At 37.1% G+C, this 11,869-nt stretch overlaps 1 protein-coding gene across 4 annotated transcripts in view; it reads right to left on the reverse strand.

Moving 5' to 3' along the window:
• Positions 1-10,977, reverse strand: part of CDIN1 (CDAN1 interacting nuclease 1) — a 245,025-nt gene extending 234,048 nt beyond the window's left edge. For 2 of the 4 annotated variants that reach the window (XM_019649177.1, XM_019649176.1), the window contains exon 1: positions 10,267-10,977. In XM_019649177.1, coding sequence (XP_019504722.1) covers positions 10,267-10,367 — 101 coding nt within the window. In that variant the 5' untranslated portion in view covers positions 10,368-10,977. The remainder of the gene's footprint in view (positions 1-10,266) is intronic. The other 2 variants (XM_019649175.1, XM_019649179.1) reach the window with 2 other exon arrangements.
• Positions 10,978-11,869: the final 892 nt, after the last annotated feature.

The raw sequence follows: 11,869 nt of genomic DNA on the forward strand, positions 1-11,869 counted from the left end.
ATCGAACAAAACGGGCAATATATCATTGATTGATCTTTGTTCTTTATATAAATAAATGACCTTTGAAAAACATAGACAAAATACGTCATGACTTTTCCGAAGACCCAATATATACAATGGAATATTGCTTGGTCATGGAAGGGAATGGGTTCTTGCCATCTACGGCAGCATGGATGGACCTGGAAGGTATTGTGCTGAGTGGTGTCAGACAAAACACATGCAATGTGATTTTCCTTATATGTGGAATAAAGAACAAAATAAAGAAACAAAACAGAAACAAACTCACAGATACAGAAAAGATTTTGAGGGTTACCAGATAGAGGGGGTTGGGAGGCAGGGTGAAAAAGGTGAAGGGATTAAGTAAATTGGTAGTTACAAAATAGTCATGGAGATATAAAATAAAGCATAAGGAATATAGTTAATGATATGGCAGTAACTATGTATAGTGCCAGATGGGTACTAGACTAGTCAGGTGGATCACTTGTTAAATTATACAAATGTCTAACCACTATGCTGTACACCTGAAATTGATATAAAATAATATTGAATGTCAACTGTAATTGAAAAATTTATAAAGGGCAGCAAAGGTGAAGGGGAATAAGAGGTCCAAATTTCCAGGTGTAAAACAAGTAAGTCATTGGAATGTAATGTACAACATAGAGAATACAGTCAATAATATTGTCAGTGTGGTATGGTGTCAGATGGTTGCTGGACTTACCATGGTGATCACTTCTTTAGGCATATAAATGTTTAATAACTATTGTGTACCACTGAAACTAATATAATATTGTATGTTAGCTATATTTTTAATAAAAATATTTAAATAAATAAATAAATAAATAAATTGGGGTTGGGGGGAGAAGATGGTAAGAATGCACCATGTATTTTATGTCTCAGCCTAGTATATGGCTACTACCCCTACGACAACCTCAGAAGAAGACGGGGGTTCACACAGAATTGCCTCAATTAGCAGGGGCAGTATTTGGTCAGGAAACGACCCAGTACTTACATATCTGATTGAGCAACAATATCAAGGTCCATGAATCCACCTTACTTTTTCCTCTACTTGCATGGCTTTGTTTCAAAATATTTATTCCTATAGTTCGGATGTTATTACTCAAAGTTTAATAGTTGTCAAACATCATTAGCAGCTGAATCTCAATATTTAAAACACATAAGAGAAATAGGTTCTGAGATATGTTAACCTCCAGTTACCTCAATAAGACTTCAGATGTTTGTCAGGTCACAGTTTGAACACCACACTAAATTAAATAAAAACAAAAAAACAAAAAACCCACTTTTTTTGCTGTCCTGAAACCAAAAGGAAAAAAAAAAAGATCCTCCCTCAGTCAAGAGATTGTACTTGAAAAGTTGACCTTGTCAAACATGTCACTTCTTCGGTATGAAGGAAGCCTTGGGTTAGGAGGAAGAACTATTAACTCTAAACATATATGTTATCAAGATGCCTCCTAAAAGGTAGGGATGAAAAAAAAAGAGGTAAGAAAAGTAGAGGCAGGTATTTAGTTCTTCAACATGGTGAGGAAAGGGTTGCATTCATGACCAACCGTGTACCATCTTTAATACATGAGGTACCCATTGCTCCACACTGGTTTCAAACCCATGGACCAAACCGTGCTGGGCCCAGCTGTCTGTTTTGTCCCCATAAGAAATAGAGACTTGTTGCTCAGTTAGAAGCTTCACCCCAGCACCTTGTGTGCTTACTGTATACCAGCTCACTGTACAAGCAATTGGACAGCAGAAAAAGGGAAGGAGAAAGTAATCTTGAATCAGACATTTAAAAAAATGTCCCTTCAAGAAAAAGACAATTGAAAATAAAATAAAGGAAAATTTATTCTTTACCCATCTCCAACATGGTTTTCATACCAGTAAATGACTTTTATATATTAAAGTCACTGAACATACTTACTCTGGAAAAGTACTTGTATATTGGCTGTTTTGTTTTTAAGGAAAATTCAACTATAAAGGCAAAATTGCACAAAATGTGTAATAAAAACATAATAGTGAATTCAGTCAACATTTGTTGAAAGTCAAATAATAAAATATTATTACTCTATACATCTATTGAACATTTTTCTCCTAGGGAAATATATAATTCCTCTTTATTGCACCAGCAAACATTCTGATATAGGTTATTACTTAATAGACTAAAGCTGGATACCTAAATATAGACCTAAAAATGAAGTCAATAATCTAATAACATGAAAATTTTCCCCTCAAACTAATAAAAAATATAGTCAGCATGTGGGTTATTCCCAGGATAACATTATCTGAGGTTTTCTTCAAATACTGTACTCCTTTGCAAGAATTCAAGTTCATCTCACTTTTGCAATTATGTCAATCCAAAGGAGCACAAATATCTGATAAAAGCTAAGCAGTTCTTTTAGAAAGTAAAGGTACCATATAACAAAATAACCTTCCAGAAGAGTCTTTAAAGCTAGGTGATAATGCAGCAACCAAATAAAAACCTAAAATTTTATGTAATAAAAATCATATTTTAAAAGATGAGTAAAAGAAATACACGAAATACAATAGTCTTTTCTTAGACCAATTTTTAGACCAATTTCTTTTAGATCAATTTCTTTTCCAATTTGCACTAATGATAAACACAGAAATACTCCTAGATATATTTCCTGAGTATATGAATATTATCTATGAAGTTCACGTAAACTAATCACAGTCCATTGGCAAAACCACCAAAAGAATTTCCAGTTCAATAAAAGACTGACGTTTTCTCCCTTTACAAATTATTCTCCCTCATTATTCTGGACTCAGGTCCACCACAACATTATCATAAGTATAGAAAATTGACCACAAATTGAGAACCAACTCTCAATTCAATTCAGAGAACAAGGCTGATAGGAATAATCTTCCAAGTTAAATAAACCAAACTCTACAGTATTAATTATACACTGCAATGTGCTATGATTCTTAAAAATCAGTGAATCTAGGTCAAAAAGTTTTAAAAATAGGCACTATATATAACTATGAAAGATTCAAGGCAAGTTTCGAATATCTGAGCTCTATCCAACTAATGATCAAATCTATGTGTTCATAACTATATCAATGGATTCACACAAACATTTATTTTCTGCAAATCTGTGGGCCTTTATTTCAAAGCAAAACTGTGTTTTATATGTTTCAAAAGGTTACTGCACAGGCATTTGTTCTACTATAGGTCACATACTAAATTCTAATAATCATCCTATTTACCATGTATTGAATGCTTACTTACCAGGAGCTCTACACTATGTTAAGTGTTCTACATGCCTGATTTCACTTAATCCTCACCACAGCTTTCAGGAACTGAACAGCAAGACGCAACAGAACGAAAATAAGAGGAGGAGTCGAGCCAGACTCGACCTGGGTTTGAATCCTGCTTCTTCCTACTTCGCAGCTATGGGGCTTTACCCCTCCTTCACTGATGAGGCAACCGGGACTCAGATAAAAAGAGGCGGAGCCAAGTCATTTCCCAAGAGCAAACTGTTACAGGAAGCAAAAACAATGGAATACAAAACGCCCAAAGGGAAAAAAGTGGACAGATTAAAATGCACCACAGTACCAATGGCAGCACCAAATTAAACTCAGACACCCTAAATAAATGTAAAAGTTACGTTAAATGGTTGTGCTTTCCCCAAGCAAGTCCCTTAACTACTGTACTTCTAACTAGGCTGACCCCTAGGTCCGTCACCAAGAACCACCAAATTCAATACGGACAAATACACAATCGAGCCAGACTTAACTCCAATTCTCAGGCAGGAGTAGATGAAGGTCTCAAGAAAATGAGCCACATATACTGGTTTAAGCACAGAGAGCCCAGCCAAATGAGATTTTAACTACTCCTTTTGAGATTTCTCTAGGAGTAGCCTCATGTGAGTGAACAGTTGTCTGTTTTTATCCGAGAGAGGGAAAACGGCGCATGTTGTGGGCCAAGACAGAAAATCATGCTTAGAAATGTGGAAGGCACCATTAGTAAAGCCTGAGCCAGGATCCCTAAGGGAAAAGATATAGAAACAGAGTAAAGACACTTATTTGCTATTTATGATATCAAGAGTTCGATTTATGACTCATTAGTATAGGCATAAATATCAGCCAAATAACTAATGTACGGCAAGGGAACTCAAGGAAAAATCAAACTTGTGCCAAAGAGCTATTGTTTACCAACAAAAGAATTTGTAACAAAGGTACATCTCCTTTAAGAATCCCACTTAACTGACCATCTCTGAACTAACTGGTCAACAAACCCTTTGGTTTCTACATTTTATGCTTCTAATAATTTACAGCTATTCGATGTGTCTTAAATTTCCCTCAGACTACAAGTTATCCAAAATTATTTACTGCATTATTCTGTTTTCTAAAAAATACCCAAATAGTGCCACAAACATAGTGAGCACACAGTGAATTATTACAGACCAAATACTATAAGAGGTGGAGAAACTGCAAGTACCAGTGAAAAACCCTGGGCTGACTGGAGGATGGATTGCTTCACATAAAATGGTGGTAGTGGATGGTATTAGCTGAAAAGTATTCCACTGAGAGAAAAAGAAAGTCACCATTAGGCAAATACCAGTAATAATTGTTTCACGCAAGAACCACTGATGGATACTAAAATCAGTGGGTAAAAGGGTGATGTGAGAAACAGGATATTTGCATAATCTCAAAGGATATTCCCAAAAAGTAATCATTGTAAAGGGAACAATAGTAACTTTACAATGGAGAAACTTGAAAGGCACCACACCTTAAGCAAGTAAATAAGGATAACATCACCAGCAATAAGACACATGCAGTCACACACTCCCTGATACGACGCACTGAGAAGGACACAATAGCACTTCTGAGGTATTCTTGCTAAAAACGTTTTCCCTCAATCTAATCATGAGAAAACATCAAACACAAACTTAGGGACATTCTACAAAATAACTGATCGGTACTCTTCGTAAGTGTCAAGATCATAAAAAAACCCAAAATAATAGTAAAGAACAGTCACAGATCAGAGGTGACTAAGAAGTCATTAAAATGAAATCTAATGTGTGATCCTGGAATAGAAACAGGATATTGGATCCTGGTACAGAACAATGATATTAGTGATATTAGTAGGAAAAACAAAACAAAACAAAACAAAACAACAGCAATGTTCAAAAAGAGCCTGTGGGTTAATTAACTGTATTGCATAAAAATTAATATCCTGATTTTGACAATTGAACTACGGGTACGTAAGATGTTAACATTATGGCAAGCAGGGTAAAGGGTATATGGGAATTTTTGTAATATTTCTGCAACTTTTATGTAAGTTTAAAATTATTTCAAAATAAGATATATATTATTTGGGGCAGAGGGGGCGGGAGAGAGAGAGGTAGGTATAGATCTCAAGAAAATGAACCACATACATTGGTTTAATCACAGATATTCCAGCCAAATGAATTTTTAACTACTACTCCTTTTGAGATTTCTCCAGGAACAGCGTCATATGAACCGTGTGTGTGTGTGTGTGTGTGTGTGTGTGTGTGTGTGTGTGTGTGTAAAAATCAAATACATATGTAATATGTAGTGTTTGGTCAGGAAAATATAATGTTAAAATATATCCTGATAGGTAACAGCTGATTGGGCTGGGGGCTTCTACCTGAACAAGAAGGTTCTGGAAACAAGCTGGGAGATGCAATTCAATGAATGTGTCCTCAGCAAGTACTTAAATACAGAATGTCCTATGTTCTTGTGGCCAAAGGCCCATTACTGAAAAAATTCAGAATACAAAATAGAGTGAGGCGGAATTTAGGAGTTGTAAGATATCAGAAATCACAAAGCCCTAGTCCTTTATTTCAAACGGGAAGATTCTGAGACTAGAGTGGCTAAGGGGATTGCCTAGGTTCAATGCAATAACTTGAAAGATATAAATTTGTAGTTTTAGTGAAAACAAAGAAGCCATAGAGGAATAGGGCAAGCAGGTAGAAGCCACTGCGGAAAATAAAAATTAAACTTGGGGAAAAAAATTGAGCTACAACTTTATCTCGTACTAAAATACATTATCAGCTAGAAAGATTAAAGAATTAAGACTAAGAAAGAAAGCCATAAAGAATCTAGAAGAAAATTTAAGTGAAAGAGTTGTTTTTCATATCTTAGGATAGGAAAGGGCTTCTTCAGCATAAAAGCAAAAAGGCAAAACCCCACAAATTTAAAGTTAAACATTGAAAAATAAAACAATATGAAAAGCAAACAGCTGGGGAATTATCTGCAACAAATGTGACATATAAAGGAGCAACATCCTTAATGTCTGCAGATCAATAAACAATAACAAATCAATAAATAATAACATTAAACACTCCAGTAGAAAATTAGGCAAAGTAATTTAAGAAGAAGAAAACTAAATGGTCAATAAACATTTGAGAAAACACACAATATATTATAATTTAAAAAATGCAAATTAAGTATTAAAGGTTAAATGATGACGCTTTTTAATGCTGGCAAAAGTTGCAGAGACAGATACTCCCTTGCTCTGTTGGTAACAGGATTAGTACAATCTTTTTGATAGTAATTCGTCAATACACATCAAAATCCTGCAAAACATAAATATCCTTTGATTTGAAATAGCTAGTGGTTGTCAAAGTGTGGTCAATGGACTCCTGGAGTCCCTGAGACCCTCTCAGGGGTCTACAAGGTCAAAATTATCTTTATAGAAATAGTAAAATATGATTTGCCTTTTCCCCTATGTGACATTTGCAAAAACAATGGTGGGTAAAGTTGCCAGCTCCTGAGCACAAATCAAGGCCAGGCACAATTGTCTTAGGAGTCACTGTATTCTTCACAGCCACATACGTACAGGGAAAAAAACAAAAACCAGTTTCACTTAAGAATGTCTTAAGATTCAATTATTAATGTTATTAAATATCAATCCTTGAGTACACATCCTTTTAACGTTCTCTATGACACAATAAGAAGTAAACACAAAATACGTCTACTGTATATAGAAGTCTTATGGCTTCTCAGAGAAAAGCACTTGTATGACTGAGAGCTGACCTAGCCACTTTTTCCATGAAAACACCATTTTTACGTCAGTGAACAATGAACAAAGTATGATTATTCAGATTTGGGTATCTGGCAGACATTTTCTCAAAAATAAACAACATGAGCCTGTCACTTCAAGGAAAACAAGTGATAGTATTTGTTGCCAATGATAAAATTTGAGCTTTCAAGGGAAAATTCAAATATTGGAAAACTCTGTATCCATCACCATAAGCTTGACAGCTTCAAATCTTACAGACTTTTCCGATGAGATCAGTGGGGATATTAACAAACGTGATTTTTTTGATATTATATAATGAAAGGTGACAACATTTGGTAGATTTGCATAACTCACCACCAACATTTTGCAAGAGAACAAAGCATGATAATAAAAATCACACATAGGTAAAAGATCAGCTCAAACTTCAAGACAGGCCCATGGAGTGTAATATAATAGAGTGAAAAGGTCCGTGATATGGTTTCACATTCCACATAGCAATTAACCATTCAGAAAATCCCACTTGTTGGGTTTCATATAGTAACAAAATATACACAATTATATGAAAAGTCTATTAAATTACTCTTCCCTTTCCAACTACTTATTTGTCAGAGGCCAGAGTTTCTTCATATTCTTTAATCAAAACAACATATCACAAGTTGAATGCAGAAGCTGATATGTCCTCCTTCTATTAAGTCAGGCATCAAAAAAAAAATTTTACAAGTGTAAAACGAGGGCATTTTCTCATTACTTTTATGAAATGATGGTTATTAATCATGTTATGTTATACACATGTTATGTTAACAAAAACATTATCAAGTATTGGGTTTATTATTGCTATTTTAAAATAAATTAATAACTAAATTTAAATTTTTTTCAGTTTTAATTTATATTGTCGTAGATATCAACAGATATAACCCATATAAACAAACGTTCTTTGGGGCCCTCAGACTAAAAGTTTGAAAACTACTAATATGGTCATTCCCACCTTCTGGGAATCTAAACTAAGAAAATAAGCAGACTTGGCATAATACATATTAAAAAAATGTATCAGGAAATTAGAAAAGCAAAACTTTTAATGCTCAACAATAAGAACTGGATGGTACACCTAGAATGTGCTATTATTGGTTACTTGAAACAAATTGTGAAGAATTTTTGAAGATGAGGAACGCTCACAACATGTTAAGTGAGAAAATCCAGAGCTACAATGTATATTGGCAGAAACACTATCACACTGGGGAAAAAAAGACTAGAAGGAAATATATAGAATGTTAACAGAAATTTTGGGGGCTATAAGATTACAAATAATTTTTATGTTCTCTACTGAGCATATACTACTTTTAAAATCAGGAAAATTAAATTTTTTAGCTACTTTTTAAAACATTTCAGTACTTTGATTTTTTGTTTTAGACCTCACTGTATATGAATGCCACCAGAAAATAATTGCTGCTGTTATTATTAAAACTAATCAAGGTAGCTTAGTATAGAACTCTGAATTGAAAACTATGAAACCTGTATTCAAGACACTGTTTGGCCATTAAATATCTATGGGATTTTTGACAAATCTCTTAACCTCTTTGAACGATCAGAAATTATCTCTGAGGTCCTTACCCAACCAACTCTGATAAAATGAACTATTCAATCTAGATTTCTTCTTTTGCAGATTAGTAGTGCAACCTCTCTAAATAAAGTTTCCCACCTAAGAAGAGTTTGTTATTCCCTGAATGTTACTTGAGAGAAATGAAAAGTAGTTGGGCATATCATGAATAAGAAAAAAAAGGGGCATATGAAAATAATCAAGACAGCATGGTGCCCCAAACGAAGGAAGTCCTTTATAAGTGTACTTCATAAGTGCATCATAAGAGTATGGGGAGGTTGCCTCTTATGGAGAGGGCAAGATATTTGCTATGAAAAAGAAAGAAGGAGAGAAAGAGGAGAGGGAAAAAAAGAAAATAAAAAATACAGTGGTAATATAAATACATAATGAGAGCAGAATATCTAAAATGTATGCTCTATTTTAAAACTGGCCAGAAAAATCTACCTACCTTAGCTGCCCAGCCTTCACCCATTTCATTGCTCATTGGCAGAATTGGCAAGAGTTAAAGACAGAAAATTAAATTCCAATTTGTCAATTTGGTTCCTGGATAGCAAGTCTGATAAAAGTCTTAAGGGTATAAAGGGATAAATATTGCCTTAAATGAAATCCAGATGATACTAGAGAGATATCCCTTCATTTTACAGATTAGGAAAACTAAGTCCTTCAAAAAAAACCAAGATCATAAAAGACCTCCAACTTATGCTTCAATTTGTACTTCATTAATACCAATTATCCAATAATCTTTCTTCTCAAGAAAATACTTCTATGGAAATGTCTGTTAAAGGGTCACACATCAAAAACAGGGAAGTTCTCCATTAGAGGCTAAAGGTGTTCAGGGCCACAAAACAAAATGTATAAGTTTAAATTTGATTTTGAAACAGAAAGTAAACAAACATTCTAATCTTTTAACATGTCATAAACACAATAACCTTTTAGTCCTGGGTTGGTTCATTGTGCAATGTCTGGGCCTCAGTTTGCACATCCTTAAATGAGGTAATCTATAGTATACAGTTCCTAACGTCTTAAAAAAATTGGATAACCCTAAAATCACTGAAAAAAGACATGTTTGGGAGAGGAAGAAGTATGTAATACACCTGGAATGGGTATACATATGGTTGTGCAAATGGCCAATACTGACCCAAAACTGGAATCCCCAGGGTACCAGTCTCTGACTGCCTTGGGGACACTGGAGGTCACTTAATTGTACTAGAGAGCCAGAGTAGAACAGGAGGCCCCTTTACAACGGTGCTCCCTATTTGATTGTTTCCAGGAGCCAACTGAAAATGGTCCTCCATTTCCTCCTTCTGAATCTACAATTCATAGTTCCACTTTGAGAGGGCCCTGCCACCTATCATTCATTCCTAGTGTCTGACAATTAACCACTAGACATTTATGGAGCACCTACTAGATGCACCCATCACCTAGCACATACCAGGTTTTCAAGCTAACTTGATTTTAATTGCAAGGCCTTGGGCGGCTGCCTGGGGTTCATCCATCAAGAGTCTCCTGAGGAAGGTAGGTAAAAGAAACCTCTTTCTCCATTCTTGATCTCCTAGCACCTGACATGTGTGACACGTGGTTCCTAAGTCCTGGCTTGGCTGCCCGGGCACAGCTGCTGCAGGCAAAGGGCTGTCAGAGGGGAGAGATGGACACTTACCTGGGGAACCTCTGCTTCAGCTTCCTCAGGCTCTGCCTGGTGGGAGGCACAGACACTAGGCACTGGGCTATCTCGTCGTACTGGGCTTTAGTCAGTATCATGTTGGGCCAGAGTCTGGGAGGTGGCAGGGACAAGTAAAAAACACCCTGGGCTCGAGCAGCCTTGGTGCTGGGAGATGAGGGATGGGCACACAGCAGCACGGCGTTGGGCCCTCGACTTCCTTAGCTTGCCCCTATTGCCCGTCACCCTGAGCTGCACAGTGCGGGGTTCACCCGGCAGCTCCGGCAGAGGCACGGGGAGGGCTGTGGACCCGATCGCCTTGCCTGGGATTTCTGAGCAGCCGCAGTGGGCCCGGCCGAAGGCAACCAGCCGCCATATCAGTTAAGGGCAAACCAACCAGGAAGTAACGGCAGCGGGCAGAGGTGGCGCCTAAGTCTCACCGGGCAGGTATCGCGGTAGCGCCCACATGGGAGCAGCCTGGGATGCCCCAGGCGTTCGTACCCTCCCAGTTGCCAGAAGCCATGGAGTCCTGGGACACAGACCCGGCGTCAGGGCATCCTGGTGTCCCGCGATCCTTAAGCTTGAACCCCGGAAAGCCACTGCCAGGGCGCGCGATTTGAATACGCTTCCAAACGCGCCGGTTCTAATGCAGCTCCAACTGGGGATTGACCTACACAGAAAGTTCACGTTCTCCGAAGTCGCTCCGCGCTCTGCGAGCAGAGGCGGGGCGGGGATCGCTGTAGACACAGCACAGGCTCGTGAGACAACCGACCACCTCTGCAGCTTTCGTGAAAGTCAGCTTTGTCCATGTTGGGAAACAAACTAGAAAACAAATCCGACATCATCAGACAAATCCAAGTAAAGAATGTCACTCTCACTCCCCTCAAGGACTGAAATCATTTATTCGTCTTTGTATCCCAAGCTCTCAGAAAGTAGTAGGCGCTCAGTAAATGTTTGGGGAAATGAGTTAATGAATGAATGAATGTGTTTTTCCGTGGTGCCGTGAGCGGATCTCAGATCTCCTGAGGCAAGTTTTTTGGACGGCAGCCCCTTGAGTCCCTTTGTAAAAATCTATTTTGTTCTTAGAAGAAATACAACGCGCGTTGTATTTCTTTTCAGATTTTAACATTTTATGCAAATGAAAGGAAAAGTGTTTAGATGTTAGAGAATGTGTAAGTGGTTATTTATGTTTTTAAATAGGGAATAAGGTCTGGGTTGGAAGTTTAACTTAGATATGCCTCCTTGGATAAATTCCTTAATCCATCTAAGCCTCAGTTCCTTTGTCTGTAAAACTGATTTTTAATTAATGAGGTAGTTGTTAAGATTAAATAAGATAGTACAAGGATTCCTCAGCATAGTGTCCAGTAGATAGTCTATGTAAGATAAATAGCTTGTGTAAGGCTGCTTAATAATGATAGGCGCATGGACGTGGCATTTACCAGCTATTGTTTTACAGGCTCCCTACATTTTGACTCACTTAATCCTCATAACTTCCTGTGAAGCAGGTACTATTGCCATTATCACCTTCCTCCTCCCTTTGTACAGGGGACTATACTGAGGCATGAAAAGGTTAAGTAACTTCCCAGAGGTCATGAGAACAAGT

Source organism: Hipposideros armiger, unplaced genomic scaffold, assembly GCF_001890085.2.
Source record: "Hipposideros armiger isolate ML-2016 unplaced genomic scaffold, ASM189008v1 scaffold_130, whole genome shotgun sequence".
Taxonomy (NCBI): Eukaryota; Metazoa; Chordata; class Mammalia; order Chiroptera; family Hipposideridae; genus Hipposideros; species Hipposideros armiger.